The following is a 20,179-nucleotide window of genomic DNA, read 5'->3' as shown; positions in this document are numbered from 1 at the left end:
CTAACGTCGATGAAGTTCCCATGGGGGAATGGAAGAAGAGGATACGTGACGATACCGACGCAGGACTCGTGCAACCCATGATTCCCGCAACAGCTACTTTCGAACTCAAAGGCCACATACTTGTTAAACTTAAGAAAATTCCCTTCTATGGAAAAGATCACGAAGACGCATACAAACATTTGGACAAGGTCAACGATGTAGCCGACTACTTCAATGTTCCAAATGTACCTCACGAAACCGTTTTGCTTCGTATGCTTCCCGTCACATTCAAGGGAGCTGCAAAGGACTGGTTGAAATCACTCCCTCCAGGATCCATCACTACTTGGGCTAAAATGAAAGAAGAATTCATAGACCAATTTTACCCTCCTTCAAAGATAGCCAAGTTGAAGAAAGCCATAGCCAACTTTGAACAACAAGCTGGAGAGTCACTTTATGAGGCTTGGGAGAGATACAAGGGCCTACTAAGGAACTGCCCACATCATGATCTAAACAGTCAACAAGTAGTCTCCATTTTCTATGATGAAGTCAATGTAACAACTATGCAGCTCCTTGACTTGCAAGGACCTCTCACAAAGAAGGCACCCCTGGTGATCAAAGAACTAATTGAAGAATTCTCTAAGCACTCTAGAGAATATCATAACCCAAGGAATGACTTGACTCAAGGGGCGGTGAATTCTATTACCGATGACATGGCAGCAATGATGGCAAAATTGGAAAGCATGGACCGAAGAATGAATAAGATGGACCAATCCATCCATGCTATTAGAGTGGGATGTGAAAACTGTAGAGGGCCCCACGTTCTAAAAGATTGTGACCTTGATGAGAATGGGAACCGGAGGGTACAAGTGTGTTATTCAAGTGGTGATAGGTTTGATGACAATTCGCGGAAACCAAAGAAAGAATGGCTACCATATGATTAGTACAAAAAGACAAGGGAGGAAAAGTATAAGCAAAGGAAGAGGGGCTTTTATCAAAAGGAGGAACCGGTACATGAAAAGAAATCAGATTTTGAAGACATGCTTACAAGATTCATGGCCGCATCCGAGAAAAGACATAATGATACTGATGCTACACTCAAATATAAACAAAATATGTTGAGAGAGCACCAACTTATGATGAAAGGTCAACAAGCTTTACTTAGGAATCAGCAAGCATCCATTCTCAATATAGAAAAGCAGTTGGGCCAACTTGCACAACAAGTGAACGAAAGAAGACCGGGTGGACTTCCTAGTAATACCGAAAGCAACCCAAAAGGTGCACATATAAACATCGTGACAACTAGGAGTGGGAATATTATAACTCCTCTGGCCCCTATTCAGCAAGAAGATCCCAAGAATGTGCAAGAAGAAGAAGCAGAACTTGAAGAATCACAAATTCCCGGCCCGACTCGCCGAGTCGACGTTACGGACTCGACGAGTCCACCACCTGAATAGAAAAGCCAGCCTCCTGTTAAGCCGTATTAGCCTCCACTTCCCTTTCCGGCCCGATCTAGACAATAAAAAAATGAAGTTGACTACCAGAAGTTTCTGGAACACATAATGTCTCTCAAGATTAATATGCCATTCATAGAGGCGGTTGCACAAATGCCGAAATATGTCAAATTCCTCAAGGAGCTTCTAACTAATAGAAAGAAGATGGAAGAGGTGAAGAAAGTGGTCCTAAATGAGTATTGTTCAGCTGCCATGCTGAACAAACTACCTAAGAAGAAGGGTGATCTGGGAAGCTTAACATTTCCTTGCCAATTCGAAAACTTAGCTACCATTTATGCATTGGCTGATTCAGGGGCAAGTGTAAATCTCATGCCATACTCATTTTTCAAGAAAGTAGATCTTCCGGAGCCAAGGCCAATTCGAATGGTGATTCCCCTAGCAAATAAAACGGTCACATTCCCGAGAGGAATATCTGAAGATCTATTGGTGAAGGTTGATAAGTTCGTGTTTACCGTGGACTTTATAGTTTTAGACATGGAAGCAGATCCTCAAGTCCTGATCATACTTGGAAGACCTTTTCTTAACACCGCAAGTGTTATATTTGACATGCAAGATTCTAAACTTACCCTTCGGGTGGGAGACGAATTGGTTACTTAGGGGGTTGATCAAGCCATGAACCATCCCAGGAATATCAATGACACAACATTTTCGGTTGACATGTTGGAAGAGTTAATGGAGGAATGGAATGAAGATGAGACAAACAAGTCCACCGTCACACATGAAAAAGAATTTGATGTGGAAAGAGACCTACTCGAAATAGAAAGACTGCTCGAGGAAGCTGAGTATAATGATCTAATCAGAAGTGCTAAACACCCGACTCGCCGAGTAGCCTTGACCAACTTGACAAGTTCATCCAAAGAAACCCGATCAGTCGCGGATTTTACGAAGGACTCGACGTGTTCGACATTCAAAACACAAAAACTAAACTTAAGGGACTACCAGATCACTTAGAGTATGCGTTTCTTAAATATGGTCAACAAAAACCTATAATTATAGTTGCCGATTTGTCCAAGCATGAGAAAGAAAGTCTTATGGGTGTACTAAGGAAGAGGCAAGGTGTTATAGCATGAAAGATTACCGACATTAAAGGAATTAGTCCAGCCTATTGTTCTCATAAGATTAACTTAGAAAATGGAGTTAAACTTGTAGTTCAACGCCAAAGAAGACATAACCCGAATATGCAAGAAGTTGTAAAAAAGACGTGGTTAAACTACTCGATGCCGGAATCATTTACTCAATCTCCAATAGTCTGTGGGTGAGCCTGGTACAAGTGGTACCAAAAAAAGGAGGCATGACGGTGGTGGTCAATGAGAATAACGAATTAATTCCAACAAGAACGGCAACCAGGTGCCGAGTTTGCATAGATTATCGAAAGTTGAATGATGTCACATGCAAGGATCACTTTCCTTTACCATTTATCAATTAAATGCTCGAAAGACTCTTCGTTCATTTATATTATCGTTTTCTTGATGGGTTTTCGGGGGGTATTTTCAAATTCCAATAGACCCCCAAGACCAAGAGAATACCACTTTTACATGCCAAGTGGAACATTTGCATATAGACGCATGCCTTGTGGGTTATGCAATGCACCAGCTACTTTCCAAAGGCACATGATGGCCATTTTCATGATATGATCGAGAAGTTTATGGAGGTCTTTATGGATGATTTTTCGGTGTTCGGGTCATCTTTTGAAGATTGCTTATCTAATTTGGACTTGATGCTAGCTAGATGTGAGAAGACAAACCTTGTACTTAATTGGGAAAAGTGCCACTTCATGGTGAAAGAAGGAATTGTGTTAGGTCACAAAGTTTCAAGGAAAGGGATAGAAGTGGATAGAGCAAAAGTAGACACGATAGCTAAGCTACCCCCCTCCAACAAATGTAAAAGGGGTAAGGAGTTTTCTTGGCCATGTTAGATTTAATCGTCGCTTTATTAAATATTTTTAGAAGATTACTAGGCCTTTGACTCAATTACTCTTGAAGGATGCCCCATTTGATTTTTCCAAGGAATGTCATGAAGCATTTCATTTGTTAAAGGAAAGATTAACCACTACTCCTATCATGATAGCACCAAATTGGAATCTTCCTTTCGAGCTAATATGTGATACAAGTGATTATGTTGTGGGTGTTGTTTTAAGGAAGAGGATTGATAAACATTTTCAACCAATCTACTATGCAAGCAAGACATTGAATCCTACCCAAGAGAATTATACTATTATCGAGAAGGGGTTGCTAGTTGTGGTATACGCTTTTGATAAGTTTCGCCCTTATTTGGTATTATCCAAGACAATAGTTTTTACCGACCATTCAATCCTAAAGTATCTTTTTGCTAAACAAGATGCTAAGCCCCGATTGATACGTTGGGTCTTACTTTTACAAGAGTTTGACATTGAAATACGCGATAAAAAGGGAATGGGAAATGTAGCGGCCGACCATTTGTCAAGATTAGAGAACCCGCATTTGGAGGAGTTGGAAGAAAACAAGATTGGAGACGATTTTTCCGAATAATATCTTTTAGTAGTATCAGGAGAAATGCTATGGTTTGCGGATATACTAACTACTTAGCAACCAAATACATTCCAAAAGACTTAACCCGCTAACAAAATAAAAAATTCTTTTCAGAAATCAAGTACTACTTTTGGGACGAGCCGTATCTCTTCCGAAGCTGTGCAAACGGAATGATAAGAAGATGTGTATTCAGGAAAGAAAGTCGAGAAATCTTGGCACACTGCCACAGCGGGCCCACCGGAGGACATCATGGAGCACACTACACAGCTAGGAAGATTTTTGATATTGGGTTTTATTGGCCTACAATTTTTAAAGATGTTGCTCAATATGTCAAAGAATGTGATTCGTGTCAATAAGCAGGGAATATATCATCCCAAAATGAAATGCTCCAACATAGTATTCAAATTTGTGAAATATTTGATGTGTGGGGGATTGACTTTTTGGGACCTTTCCCAATGTCCAAAGGGAATAAATATATCTTGGTGGCAGTCGATTACGTGTCTAAGTGGGCAGAGGCGCAAGCATTACCAACTAATGATGCTCGGGTGGTGGTGCGATTTCTAAGGAAGCTATTCTCAAGGTTTAGAGTTCCTAAAGCTCCTATTAGTGACCGGGGCACTTACTTTGCAAATGATCATATAGCCAAAGTGTTGAAAAAGTATGGGGTACATCATAGGTTCTCCATAGCGTATCATCCACAAACTAGTGGGCAAACTAAAATGACGAATAGGGCATTGAAAAGGATTTTGGAAAGATCGGTTGGAGGAAATCGAAAGGAATGGTCGGATAAATTATATGATGCACTTTGGGCCTTTCGAACGGCTGTCAAGACACCTATTGGTACTACACCATATAGGCTAGTTTGTGGAAAGAAATGCCACTTACCGGTAGAAATAGAGCATAAAGCTTTTTGGGCTCTAAAGATGTGCAATTTTGATTTGGTTGAACTTCAAGCCAACCGGTTGGTGCAAATGAATGCCCTTGAAGAGCTTAGAAATGAGGCCTACACTATTTCCTTGATATACAAAGAAAAGACGAAGAATTTGCATGACAAAAGATTAAAGGGTAATAAGGACTTTCATGAAGGGCAAAAGATGTTACTCTTCAATTCAAGGTTCAAACTTTTCCCAGGCAAGCTAAAGACACGACGGGATGGTCCATTTATAGTGAAGCAAGTTTTTCCACATGGAGCTATTGAGCTTATGTCGAGAGACGGAACTCCTTTCAAGGTTAATGGTCATAGAGTGAAGAGATATGAAGAAGGAATTCCAAAAGATGAAGGTCTTGAAGAAGGGCTGCTTCTGGGAGGAACTACAGAAACTTAAAGCGGGAAGGAGTCCAGCTAATGACTCCTTAAAAAGAAGTGCTTCCGGGAGGCAACCCGAGTTTAAAGTTTGCTTTCTTTTACTTTTCTTTTTCATTTTACTTTCATTTTTGTTAGAATCTGCTTTTATCAATCTTCTTTTATGCTTAAAATGATTACTTGAGGGCAAGCAAAAGTCAAGTGTGGGGTATTTTGATATGGGCATATTTAGTCATATAATTTATATATTATCTTAATACTTTATGTTGATTTTATCTCATTTAATGAACAAAAGGTGCTTAATTAGTTTAGAATTTTATTTTTCAGAAATAATGACATGCTCGGATGGAAAAGGAAGCGGACCTAGCAATTGGAAGCTTAGAGACTGGATTTTGAAGAAAGAAGGTTGTTGCTGGACAGCTTGACACCTTGTCGGTGTTTTGGCCATATCTCATGAACCGTAACTCCAATTGACGAGATTAAAAATGTTATGAAAACTAGACACAATTTCGGAAGACTTTCGTGTTTTGAGAAAATGTTGATTCCAAATGGACTCGACGAGTTGGGCCTCAACTCGACGAGTTGATCAGAAAGTTCGCTATTCTCGACGTTGACTTGCCATACACGGGATTTTAAGTGATGGACTCATCGAGTCGGTCACTGGACTCGCCGAGTCGCCCCTGTTTTCAGAATTTATATATAGAAACTCTTCTCATTCGAACCCTAACGAATGGGGGAAGTTTAGGACGATTTTTGGAGGCCAGAAGGGTTCTTAGAAGCTGTGGTTTTCGAGATTTCAACTTAGATATCAGTTTGGAAGAAGATCAAAGGCAATAACACATTACTTTTATCTTAATCTTTTGCATGAACCATGTTTCAATCATTAGATTATGTTTTTAGTTTGTTATTTGTTGTAGATATGAGCTAAAAACTCATAACTTCTGTTTAGGATAGATGATTTCATGAATATGGTTTGATTTTATGATTGGATTAATTTAATTTGGTGATTTTGTTTTGTTAAGCTTGTTAAAGAACCTTATGTGTTAATTACATTTATTCTCTGTTAATTAACCAGTAATTAAGTTGCATGAACATCTCTTAGTTGCTAATCTCATATGATTTATGTGAAAGCATTGTTATATGCCTAGGAATAGCGAATGTGAAACTAGGGTTAAATAGAAAATATGTACGTTAATGTGTGAGCTTGTGTGACGAACCATGAACAAGGAGTTAATTGAATTAGCATATTTGATTAGCTCATTACAAGTCTTACTTAAACCGAATCAATAAACTAGGAAATCTATTAGTTTAATCACTTGATCACTGCTTGAATTAATTTGTTTTCTAAGGATTAGTAATAGTGAACGTGAACCTAATCACACTAATCGGTAGCCAAAGCCAATTAATCCATTGCACTTGCCATAAAATCAACCATAGGAATAAATGATTCAAACCTAAACAGAAGTCTCCTCCATTATTGAATCTAGTTGTCTTTTGTTTCTTCTTAGTTGTTAATTGTCCTTTGTTAAAGAGTTTAAGTAGTTGCTTAAGTTTCTAGTCTTGTAAAACTAGAGAAAAACCCTTCTTTTTACTTGTTTTATTTAGATAATATTAGTAATAATCTTAATTGTTTACCGTTCCATGTGTTCGATACCCTACTTACCCGAACTAAGCTGTTAATCGATAGGTACACTGCCTTTCGTGTGTTTGTTTTTGTGTCTAAGCTAGTAGGATTAAAACTAGTTCGTTTTATACAAATCACGGGTATTTTGAGGGAACTCACTAACTTCGTGCTTACAGTTGTGTATTTTGTTTCAGGTACTTCGGATGATCGCGGGAAGGCGAAGGCTTGATCGTGCACCTCCTCATTTTTCATGATTATGATTTAAGGGATTTCTCTGATGATAAACTATTTGAAAACTATTTGTAATAAATGGTGGTTTTGGATATTTTTAAAAGTTTAAAATTTGTGTAAAATTTACGCATGTAACAAGTTGGTATCAGAGCCTTGGTTTGAGTGAATTGGAGGGACACTCGGGTAAATCCAATCTCAAACTAAGGAAAAAGGATTTTCAAAAGATTTTCAAAATGATTTTGAAATGGTTTTCAAATACAAAAGAGGATGCGATGTGTACGATCAGCCGGAGCTAGTAAGTAGACCCCAAAATACCGTACTATTATTTGATATTATAATATGTTAAAACAACATGCTAGTGATAGGCTAGGGATCATCAGGAATTGAATGATAGAATTGCCTGATTATATGATGTCTGATAGCCGAGCGTTCTTCTTTATATGAAATTGACATCATTATTGTAGTTGCTTAGTGTATGAATCATACTTGTACATAACTAAGATCTTATAGCCTGAGAATGTTTGGTTTGGCCTTATTTCCTGTTCTTGTTTGATGAAGGGTTTAGGGTAGGATCAGATATTCAAATGTCTATAGGGTACAACATTATGTATGGCTAGCATACACGAGTGCTGCAGGGTTAGTGGAAGTTTTATGGGTGAGTTGTGCGGGGTCAGTCGGCCAGTTGTGAGATATTTAGCCTTCCTCTAGGAGTGAGGATTGAGTGCTTGCCTATGCTTATGTATATTGTTAGGGTGTTGTGATGATCCTTTAGACAAATATGGGTAGGTGTGGAAGGTGGTATGGGTCCGTACTACTGAAAGCATAGGACCCATATGCGTAGCAAGAAAGTCACAACCCCTAGGGTTTTATTGGGAGTTGGATCCCCGTTATTATATGGAATGTCTGATATCTTCCTGGTATATTTTCAGTATGGTGACTACGAGGCAATATGAGACTGGATTGGAGTCAGGATCGGGAGCTGGCAGCCAGGATAGGCCAACATTGACAGAGGATTGCGTCAGGGAGATCATCCGTGAGGAGGTAGTTGAGATTGTCTAGGGTCTGATTCCGGAGTTCGGGTCTATCAAGACTGCGGTGATGGAGTACTTTGATGACAGATATGTATCCATTTCTGAGACTACTGTTTCTGCAGCCTCCATAGCTATGATGGTTGCGGGTGTAGGGACTAGACGAGTGTTTCAATATCGGGACTTCGATACCACAAAGCCCCTGACTTTCGATGGATTTCAGGACCCAATTGTAGCCATGAGGTGGCTATGTGATCTGGAGGGATGTTTCTTCACTTGTTCCTGCCCTGCTGACCAGAAGGTCAGGTGCGCTCTGAACCTGCTGAGGTCCGGAGCGAAGGATTGGTGGAGATTGATTACAGGATCGTACTCTAATGAGCAGCGAGCTGCAGTGTCATGGGATCAGTTCAGGGAGATGTTCTGCACTCGCTATATTCCTAGGGTTGAGCGAGAGAGGTTGGCTCAGGAGTTATTGGAGTTGAGACATGGTATAGAGTCAGCGATGGAGATCACCCGGATGTTTACTAAAAGGACGATATTTTTCCCTGAGTTTGCTTCTGATCAGGCTGAGATGACTCGTTATCTCAGCATGATCAAGGCGGACATCAGACAATTCATCTCTACTCAGCGGTGTGATACTTTGTTGGAGTTACAGGAGGCCACTAGCCAGCGTGAGCTGGAGATTGAGATTCAGTTGAGGGAGCGGAGGTAGGCCCCAACACAGTCACAACCTGTGCCAAAACGGTTTAGGACTGTTGACTCCAGGCAGGGGAGTCATAGGGTTTGTACTTGGGGGAAGTGCGACAAGGTGCATGATGAGGTTTTTCGATCTTCTTCAGGGTGTCACAAGTGTGGCAAGCAGGGCCATATTGCTATGGATTGTAAACAGCAGACTCTAGCTTCTGGTGTAAGACTTTGTTACCATTATGAGCAGGTGGGCCATATGAAGGCCCAGTGTCCCGTACTAGATGCCAGGCTGGCGTTGGAGCCAGCGCCAGCTATCGTAAGGATTATTGACGGGAGTCAGGGTAGAGCAGAGCCCCCGAGGGCTCGGGGACATGCGTTCCAGCTCACTGCCGAGGAGGCCAAGACAACACTAGATGTGGTAGCTGGTATGTTTCTATTCCTTAACTCATTGATTATGTTTATTGTATGTCATATGTTTGTACCTATGTTAGGTACGTTTTTAGTGAACTCCTTTCCTGCTCTTGTATTGTTTGACTCGGGGGCGAGTCGATTATTTGTCTCTCGATCGTTTAGTAGGGAGTTCGGTTTGCCTTTAGGAGAGCTAGAGTGTCCGTTACGAGTCTCCATCATCAATGAACACGGGATTTCTGCTTCTTCGGTCTATCGGGGTCGCGTTCTAGAGATCTTTGGGGTATCCTTCCCGATTGACTTGATCCTGATTCCCATGGGGGATGTTTGTTTGATAGTAGGTATGGACTGGCTGAGTCGTTTCGGTGACATGATCAACTATGAGGGCCAGCATGTGGTAGTTCGAACCCCAAGTGGGGGAGAACTGGTTATCTATGGTGAGGGTACCAGGTTGGGTTCAGGGTTTTGCTCGGCTGCCAGGGCTCGGCAGTATATTCAGCACGGGTGTGCAGGTTATTTGGCGTATATGGTAGATACGCGGGTCAGGGATCAGGTCTCGGTTTCTAATGTTCAAGTTGTTAGAGATTTCGCTGATGTGTTTCCGGAGGAGTTACTCGGAGTGCCTCCAGAGAGGCAGGTCGAGTTCTGGATAGACCTTGTACCAGGTGCTGCCCCTATTGCTAAGGCGTCCGATTGGCACCGCCAAAGATGCAGGAGTTCTCATCTCAGCTGCAGGAGCTTATAGGCAAGCAGTTTATTCGTCCGAGCAGTTATCCGTGGGGAGAACTGATTCTTTTCGTCAAGAAGAATGACAATTCACACCAGATGTGCATTGATTACCGGGAGTTAAACAAGTTGACGGTGACGAACTGTTATCCACTTCTGCAGATAGATGATCTTTTTGATCAGTTGCAGAGAGCATCTTGGTTCTCCAATATAGACCTGAGGTCTAGGTACCATCAGGTCAGGTTGAGGGAGGAGGACGTGGAAAAGACCGCGTTCCAGACTCGTTACGGGCATTATGAGTTTGTGGTGATGCCGTTTGGGCTCACCAACGCGCCATCAATGTTCATGGAACTGATGAACCGGGTGTGCAGTTCGATGCTCGATCGTTTGGTTATTGTATTCATCGTTGACATCTTGGTGTATTCCAAGACCAGAGAGCAACATAAGGAGTATCTCCGCGAGCTATTGTACGTCCTCCTCCCTGACCCTCATCTGGTGATAACCGGAACGCAAATCAATCTTGGAGAACCAAGATGCTCCCTGCAACTGATCAAAGAGGTCATCAATCCTCGAGAGTGGGTAACCGTTCTTCATCGTTACCTTATTCAGCTCCCGGTAATCTATACACATCCGGTGCGACCCATCCTTCTTCTTCACAAACAGGATCGGGGCTCCCCAGGGTGAACTGCTCGGTCGAATAAACCCCTTGTCTAGCAGCTCCTGCAGCTGCGTAGACAACTCCTGCATCTCGGGAGGAGCCAACCGATAGGGTGCCTTGGCTATCGGAGCCGCACCAGGAACTAGGTCGATCCTGAAATCCACCTGACGCTCCGGAGGTATACCAAGAAGCTCCTCCGGGAACACATCAGCGTAGTTTCGCACCACTGGAACCTCGCTCACCGTCGCCTTACCCGTCCCCCGGGTATCCATCACATACGCGACATATCCCGCGCAACCCTGCTGAAGGTAGCGCCTAGATCTCGTTGTTGAACATACTATAGGTCCACGCTGTGGCCTCTTGTCGTGGATCACCAACTCTCCCCCGCTTGGGGTCCTGACTCGCACTAGCTGTTGTGCGCAATCTATTACCGCCCCATTAGGGCTCAACCAATCCATGCCTATAATCACCTTGTTCCCCCGCAAAGGGATGGGAACCAAATCTACCAAATAGCGCTCCTTAAATAACCTTAGGACACAATCCCTGAATACTGCTGACGCTCGCACCGATCGATCATCGGCAATATCTACCTCTAAAGGGCAATCCAACATGCCCGAAGACTCAGTAAACCTCTTGCTAAGCGCAAGGGAAACAAATGATCGGGTGGCACCCGAGTCAAACAACACTTGGACAGGAATACTGTTCACATGGAACGATCCTAATGCATATACACAAAGCACAAATCAATATCATAACATCATAAAAATAAAGTAGAGGGAAAGAATCATACCCGTCACCACATCGGGTGTCGCGCGTTCCTCCTCTGCCGTCAGCTGAAATGCCCGGCTCCTCACCAATGGAGCCTCTGCCTTGCCCTGTCGGCCATCTGTAATCTGCAAGGTAGCTGGAGCTGGCGCCTTAACCGGCGCTGATGCTGTCAACTAGGAGCAATTAGCCTTCTTGTGGCCCCTCTGTTTGCAGTGGAAACACAGCAACTCGGACGTCTGAACAACCAAGACAGGAGCAGTACAATCCCTACTAAAATTCCCCGCCTTGCCACACTTGTAGCAGCCTGATGATCCCAACCTACATGCTCCCTCATGCGACCTGACGCATTTCCCGCAGCGGCCCGGCCCTCCTTGGCCTTTCGGCCTCCCATCTGATCCTTTGGGCTTCTTCCCCAAAGCCCCAGCCACCTGCCCCGCCTCTGCCTTCCTCTTTCGAATGTGCTCTAAATCAATCTCCCTTTCCCTCGCCCTGGCAATCATGGACTCCAGGGTAGGGCAAGCTGAAAAGCTAACATGCTCCCGGATGTCAGCCCGTACCATGTCATGATAACAGGTCCTCCTCATATCCTCATCTCCCGCATACTGGGGCAACAGCAATGCCCTCTCCCGGAACTTGGCGGTGATCTCCGCCACAGTCTCCGCCGTCTGTTGCATGTCCAAGAACTCCCTAGCCAGGTGCTAAAGCTCGACAGCCGGCGTGAACTCCGCCCTGAACCTGGTCACGAAGTCCGACCAAGTCATAGCCTCGACAGCCGAGGCTCCCAAAGAGTCCCCCACGGACTCCCACCAATCCCTAGCTCGATCTCATAAACACCCTGCTGCAAACCTCACCTTCGATCCCTCAGGGCAGAAGCTAATCATCTGTGCAGACTCAATGTCTGCAATCCATCGTCTGGCAGCTATGGGGTCCTTCGCCCCGTGAAAATCCAGCGCACCACTTCCCCGAAAGTCCTTGAAGGACAGCATGCGAGATCCCGACTGGCCAAATGCCGTGTCGCTCCTGAATGCCCGGAGGCGATCCTCCATCAACTCCAATATCCCTTCCTTGATCGACCCGAATATAATGGGGGTCGACTCAAGGATGCCTCTGGTGATCTCTGACGCAAGGAACTCGCGTAGCCCCTCATCTACTGGCTCGGAACCTGATCCCGAACCCGATCCCTCTCTTGTACTGCCAACTGTTGGCCTCGAGCGTAGTACCACCATTCTGAAACACAAAAGAAATAACAACTGTTAGCGATACTGATACCTCTGGAGGGATCACACCTACTGCAAGTTCCCTAGTCTTATCTTGGCCTTCCTCGATTCGGGTACGGATCCTCTGCTTTCAGTAGTACGGGCCCATACTACCTTCCACATCTATCCGTACCTTCTCCAAGGACTGCCTTGACTCCTCCAGGTCCCTTTCACTACCGGTGATCTATGCCACTCTTATCCTAGGCTTACCCTAGGAAACCTCTAACTCCACCCAACACAGTCCGCAGCTGTGGAAGGTCTCTTGGTAATGCCAATTAGATATACCTGAATACAATCACATGTGACGAGGCTCGGATAATCCTTCGAGTAAGGGACTCATCCCTACAACGGTTAGGACTCAAACAAGAGCTACGCAATAGGGTCAAATCCCACACTCTGAGATTATTCAACCCTGATCACATGTGACCTTAACGTATTCACCTAACAGCTAACTCTCATCACTCAAGGCCCACATAGCACAAAGCAAACAACATTTGGACAAAAGGAAACAATCTCAAGCAACTCTATCCTCGTAGAGAAAAACTGAACTAGCATACATTGCTAAACTAATACTATCAGGCATAACCTAACAGGCTATCCTACTACTGTCTACTCAGTTCTAGCATGCAACTTTTCATACACCGAAGCACATAAAGCAGGCACATAAGGCATCACTCCTAGATCCTTAGTCCTATTCTAGCATGTTGTTCTACCGAAACTGATAAACATAACATATGCTTGTATGGGTACCTTGGGGAATACTTACTTGAGATCGGCCGTTCGCGCACATCACACACTTTGTTCTTTCTTAAAACCCTTTACTTAGCCTTTTAGAAAACATTTTATTTTTCCATAACCTTTTAATCCCTCTACTTGAGTTCAAACACCTCCGAAGGTGTGTCCGAATCCCTCAAACCAGGGCTCTGATACCAACTTGTAACATCCCAAAAATACGAGCAAAAATTTTCATTTTTAAAACATGTACTTAGCAAAGCGTTAAAAATAAAACGTTCAACAATCATATCGTTTCACAAAAGATGTTGCATGTCTGGAAAACATTTTTATAAAACATAAAAGTGTCAGAGTACAAATCCCCAGGTGACATCATAATGCGGAATATAAAGCATGTGTGTGATGTACCGCTACCGCGCCAGCACCTTCCCCTTCGAAGAAGAGGTACCTGAAACCAAAACTGAAAACTGTAAGACGAAGCTTAGTGAGTTCCCCCATAATACCTCATACCATACAAACATACAATGATCATCTAGGAGATACGGGCCTCGCCCACACTCATAAAGATACGGGCCTCGCCCACACTTCGCTAGCTGGGAGATATGGGCCTCGCCCACACTCCACTATCTGGGACATACGGGCCTTGCCCACACCCCACTCTCAGGGAGATACGGGCCTCGCCCACACTCAGCTGCCAACCCATAATATACAAGTATCACACATACAACAAGTATAGACAACTCTATCATACTTTAATATATCATAATCAACTCAACCAAGAGATACGGGCTCGGCCCACACTCTAATACTAACATCTTATCTATACGGGCCGGCCTTGGTTCCTTAGACCCGTTACTACTGGAAGGATACTCACCTCAAAGTAACTGCTGATATGTGTGGGAACTGACTGTCTGCTACTGCTGCCGCTCCGGAAATCCTCCGGCTATAATTCCCAAAAAACCCTTAGTCAAATACTGCTAACCGACCTCAGGGTAAAATGACCATTTACCCTTAACGAATCAAGAGTCAAGTCAAAGTCAACTGTCAGTTGGCCCGACTCGCCGAGTTGACTTGTCAACTCGCCGAGTCCTTATCTCTTTGTCCGACCCTAAACCCGTCTCTACTCGTCGAGTTAAGCATTGACTCGACGAGCTCTCCTTCTAAACTAAAGGCCAATAGTCCTTCATCCTACTCGCCGAGTTGTATGAACAACTCACCGATTTCGTCTTCATCCGAAGAACACTCTAAACTGTGACTTGCCGAGTTGTATGAACAACTCGCCGAGTTGTTCTTGAGGCAAGAAGATTGCCTTGAACGCGCCGAGTCATGGCACTGACTCGTCAAGTTACTTCACGAGTGAGTCTAGCTTCCGACTCGCTGAGTCCTAACCCACGACTCACCACTCCACCCCACAAGCATGAAAAGGGGGAAACTCAAGGACTCGCGAATCGACTCGCCGAGTCAGATGAACGACTCGCTGAGTCGGCCACATGCAAATACTATACACGCGATTCTGCTTGAATCCAGCTCATGATATTCATAGATCTGGGTTCCTAGGGCATGAATAACACATAAAGTTTCCAACTTTACGTGTAAATAATCACTAATGAAGGTTTTAGGGTTCAAAATGCACCAAAAGAGTAGATCTAGGGTTTTCATGCAATATGGCTCCATAAAGGCAGTAGATCTAGGGCGTGTTTGGCAAAAGTAGTTGTTAGCTGGAAGCGGGTAGCTGGTAGTGTGTAGCTGGTAGCTGGTAGCGGGAAGCTGTAGCTTTTATTTGTTATATGAATGTTTGGCAAAAGTAGCTGGAAACTTTTGAAATATATAAAATTACATAAAAGGACAATTGATTAAAAAATAATATATATATATATATATATATATATATATATATATATATATATATATTTAAGGGTAATTATGGAAATTGATTTCAAAAGCTCCGGAGCGTTTTGTTAAAAGCTACATGAAGTAGCTTTTAGAATCGGAGCGTTTTGTTATAACTAAAAGCTAAACGCTCGTACTGCCAAATGAAGCTTTTTGTTTAAAGGGTTTAGGTCATTTTTGGTCACTTAACTTTTGGTTTTGTGCACATTTGGTCACTTAGCAATTTTTAAGTTTTAAAAGGTCATCAAACTTTTGACTTTGTGCTCATTTAGTCACTTAACTTTTAATTTGGTCACATTTAGTCACTTAACTTTTAGATTTCTGCTCATTTAGTCACCTAACTTTTAAAATTGTGCTCATTTAGTCACTAAAATTTTGAAAAAGTTTAAAAGTTTAGTGACTAAATGAACACAAGTTTAAAAGTTAGGTGACTAAATATGACCAAACCAAAAGTTAAGTGACTAAATGAGCACAAAGCCAAAAGTTTGATGACCTATTAAAACTTAAAAAGAGTTAAGTGACCAAATGAGCACAAAACCAAAAGTTAAGTGACCAAAAATGACCTAAACCCTTGTTTAAACTAGAGCGTTTTCCCAAAAGCTAAAAGCTAGAAGCTCCCAAACGCTTGCAAAAGCTTCGTGCCAAACACACCCCTAAGCTCCTGGAGCTCGATCCCATCTAGATCTAGAGGCTAACAACTTATTACAAACCATAAGGCACAATCAAGCTTGGGGAAAAACTCAAGAAGGACTTCCATGGAGCTAAAAAGGGACTATAAGCATGAAAACAGAGGGAAATCGAGTTATACCTCAAGGAAAACACTGAGATAACTCAAAGATGTCTGGTCTTCTCCTCTTCTTCTTGATCCACTCTCCTTCCCTCTCCAAATCTTCAAGAAAACACACTAAAAATGCTTCAAACTCACAATGAACAAGGCTTGAACGAAGAATAGAGCTCTGAGGGTGAAGGGGGCGAGCTTGGGGGCGGATAAAAGGGTTTAAATAGGGTGCAAACCTTTCAAATTTAGGGTTTCATCAGACAGCGGAGACTCGCCGAGTCCAGAATATGGACTCGCCGAGTCGCCAACTTAAACGCGTTCCGGGTCCCGTCTCTACTCGGCGAGTCAGACCTACAACTCGCCGATTCCAAGGCTAAAAAAATGAAAAACATTAAGATAAATTTTACGTACCAGGAACCAGGTGCTACATATAGGCAATGCTAGTCTTTCACCAAATTTATGTGATATAAAGGAGTAATTCGCTCTGAAATAAACAATAAATTGGTAGGCAATCCATTTACAATAAAGTTACTTGAAGCGACATCCGTTGCATCCTTAGCGGCTTCCAATGTCATTTGGAAAGCTCTGGCTTTTGGCTTTGGTTGGAGATTAGGCCTTGCTGCCTCTTTCTTCTTCTAGAAATCCTTCAAAATGTGCCCCTCTTCATTGCACCCATAACAAACTTTCTTATTGAAGGTGCATTCATTGGCATAATGCCCAGGCTTTCCACATTTGTAACAAGTGACTTCCTCGCTACATTTCCCAACATGTTTCTTCTTACACTTGTCACACCATTTCGCTTCAGCTCCTCCTCCGAATTTCCTCGAACCAGAGTTCGAGAACTTATTCTTTTTGTTGGAACCTGAAGTTCCTTCAAACTTTCTCTTTTCGCCAACTTCAACCTTGTTGGCGGCTCTCCCCTTAATCATATCTTCAACAGACTTGGCACCCCAGATAGCTACCTTCAAAGTAACTGCCTGATGCACTAGCACCGCATACTCCCATGGAAGTCCCTTTGCATACCTGTCAATTTTGTTCAGCTCATCTGGGACAATACGCAAAGAAAACTCCATTTTGTCTGTGAAGTTATTGGTGTATTCATCAATGGTCATACTTCCCTTTTTTAATGTCAGAAATTTGTTTTCTAGCTCAAGCACATTTTAAGCCGAGAAGTACTTGCGCTTGAATTGCACCAAGAACTCTGCCCAAGTCAGTTGTAGTGGCTCATTAGGGCTTAGAGTCTTCCCCAAAGTATTCCACTAGTGAACAGCGCCACCTCTGAACTGACGCACTACAAATAAGGTTTGTAACTTGCCTTTGCAACCACATGTCATAAAGGCTAATTCCATTTCCGAGATCTAGTCCATTACTCCGACGGGATCTTCTTTTCTAGTGAAAGTTGATGGCTTGCAAGTCATAAAATCTTTGTACTTGCATCCATTTTTCTCAACTCCTTCCTCTTGGTTATTCCTTCTATCCACAAGCAGTTCAGTTTGACCACCAGATCTACTATAATTTCCTTCCTCTGACTGACCGTCATTTAATTCCGGTTGTTCAACAGGCATTGAAGGTTCACTCCTGTTGTTCAGCAATATTTGCCATATTTCTTCCCTTTGTTCAACCATCATCGTATGAATCATGGCTTGTAATCCATCCATTGTGATCGGTTCTGGTGCAGCTTCTGCTATCGGTTCTGGTGCAGCTTCTGCTATAGGCACCTGTTCCATCACTTGGGGTTGAGGTTGTTGGTTTCTATTTGCATTTCCAGCTTCACTTCGAGTACTTGCCATTATAATCTATACACCAAATAAAGCGAATTAGATCTTTATTCACGATAGATATTAAATTCTCCTTATCACTCTGAAACGTATACATGCTAGTTCTAATATCGTAGTCATACGCTTAGAATCCTAAACACATAAGGTTTCCAAATCCGGTTGGCAACAAACCATGAATCCGAACAAATAATATCATATATGGCAAACATATAGCATTTAGCACATAAAAGTATTTTAGGCATATTTCCTAAAATATACTAGTGCTCGTGTCTAAAATATGGTAGACACTCATCTCACGATCATCACTTAGCATCCTAAGTTTAAGTCTAGAAATCCTACAACTTCATAGTTCGCTTAAACTAATGCTCTGATACCAACTATGACATCCCCAAATTTCTCGGCCAGAAAACACCGATTTAGTTTATGCTTTTAAAATAAAATCAGAGTAATCTTCCAAAAGATGTTGTGGAATTTGTCCCCAAAACAAAATATGATAAAAATTTATCAAAGCATTTCTTAGAGAAATATATTTTCATGATATATCAAAACCTCGAGATGTCATGTTCCGATACAGACCAAAAGCATAAACAGTATATTATAAGCCTTACAACAGTTATTTACAACTACTGGCCTATAATCTAAAAATCTCTCGTCATCATCCAACTATGCTCGAGGTCCACTACCTGTAATACAGAAAGCTGAGTGGGTCAAACTTGGGAGCCTGGTGAGCATATAGGGTTTTCGGCCCACAAATAATAAATTTTATTAATTTCATCAACCAACAATAACTCTGATTACATGTTCCCGTTATCCTCACTTTACGTCCCTAAACACCTATCACAAGGGACCTAGCCTAAGGATCATCATCAGGATGGACACTACTGCTAAGGGGATTCCTCAGCCATACATGTCCTTAAGGAAACCATGAGGGGATGGAGTACACCAGCGAACATATAGTTCACCAACACCTACAGGTTGCAAGCCTGCTACCGTTCCACTGGATTGTCTAGAAAGGTATGTGGTCGTCATCTATACTTCACTAGATGACTACAACAACAATAACATCGAGGCATCTCATCATTTTAACACACATCAACTATTTCATCTACCCATGTTTTACCCAACATATTTCTAGATAAAAACACATATACATTTTAAAACTTGTATAAAACATTTATTCAACACTCATCTCTAATAAACAAACAATATAATTACACATAGCATGTATTTTATAGAAAATACTTCTTATCTATGTGTAAGATGAAAGTGAATATACACTCACATGATTTAACGCTAATCGGAAAGCACTTCGTTTCTTAAAACGATCGTTTCCAATGAAACCAGAATGTTTTCTCAAAAACCGGGCTTCATGCAGGTAGAGTTTCGGCTCGAAAACTCTTTTTCTTGGGATCTTCGGGCTCCCGGGACTTGCTTATGATGCTAGGATTATATAATAGGCTTGGGGTAGTGTAGCAAAAAGGAAAGTAGAGGGTAAGAGGAGTGAATTTTGTAAACAAAAATACGAATGGCTTCGTTCACTATTTATAGGGGCTGAAAACTCGAGTTACGTTGGGCGTAAATTTATGGTACGTTGGGCGTACTCCTACTTCAGCCAGTACGTTCGGCGTACGAAAGAATCATATCGGACGTGTCAAGGCTATGACATGTGTCTTTCATGCGAAGGAGTAGGGCTACGTGGCCAATCTCGGACCGTGGACACGAGTACTCTGGGCGTACTCCGAATTTTCAAACTTCAAAAATTCGTAACTTTCGCATAGGAGCTCCGTTTTTGACGTTCTTTATATACACGCATAGGTGAGACCGTGCTCTACAACTTTCATTTAGACTCTGTCGGCTAATTTTGACTTTATTTTTAAAGTTATATTTTTAACAAGTCGGGACAGGAAAAGTCCGTTAAAAAATCATAACTTCTTCATCCGACATCCGTTTTTGTCTGTGTTTTTACCGTTAAACTACAATCAACAAGATCTTCTATTCTCGTTTAGTTTGTTTCGGCTAAAAATCATTCGATCTAAAGTTCGAGTTTCAGGCGGCTGCATACTGTTAAGCTGAAAGTTAGAAAAATCATAACTTCCTCATACGAAGTCAGATTTGGGCGTTCTTTTTATTCGCACTCTCGGTTTAACGAACACTACGACTTTCGTTTAGATTGCTAAGGCTAAAAAGCACTTTACTGTAAATTCACTTTTTACGTCATACAGCGTCGTGTTGGTTCTGTCGCGAAACTTCAACATGTCATAACTTCTTCGTTATAACTTGGATTTCGGTATTCTTTATATCTCCGTAATCCTTAT

At 42.3% G+C, this 20,179-nt stretch overlaps 1 protein-coding gene and 1 non-coding gene across 2 annotated transcripts; one reads left to right on the top strand and one right to left on the bottom strand.

Annotated features, from left to right (window-relative positions):
* Positions 1-380: 380 nt before the first annotated feature.
* Positions 381-487, bottom strand: LOC145103605 (small nucleolar RNA R71). Its single transcript, XR_013706688.1, has one exon. It is a non-coding gene; the product is annotated as a small nucleolar RNA R71 (small nucleolar RNA).
* Positions 488-1,538: 1,051 nt separating this feature from the next.
* LOC145098125 (uncharacterized) lies at positions 1,539-2,087 on the top strand. The gene has a single exon (XM_079035798.1). The coding sequence runs from the start codon at positions 1,539-1,541 to the stop codon at positions 2,085-2,087; it is 549 nt and encodes a 182-aa protein (XP_078891924.1).
* The last annotated feature ends 18,092 nt before the right edge of the window (positions 2,088-20,179 follow it).

This window comes from Lactuca serriola, chromosome 4 (genome assembly GCF_051521515.1).
Source record: "Lactuca serriola cultivar US96UC23 chromosome 4, Lser_US96UC23_V15, whole genome shotgun sequence".
Lineage (NCBI taxonomy): Eukaryota > Viridiplantae > Streptophyta > Magnoliopsida > Asterales > Asteraceae > Lactuca > Lactuca serriola.
Note: the sequence above shows the minus strand (reverse complement) of the source record. Positions and strands in the feature narration are given on the sequence as shown.

Excerpts from the sequence above, each read along its gene's own strand:
- LOC145098125 (XM_079035798.1), top strand. The coding sequence starts at position 1,539 with ATGTCTCTCAAGATTAATATGCCATTCATAGAGGCGGTTGCACAAATG.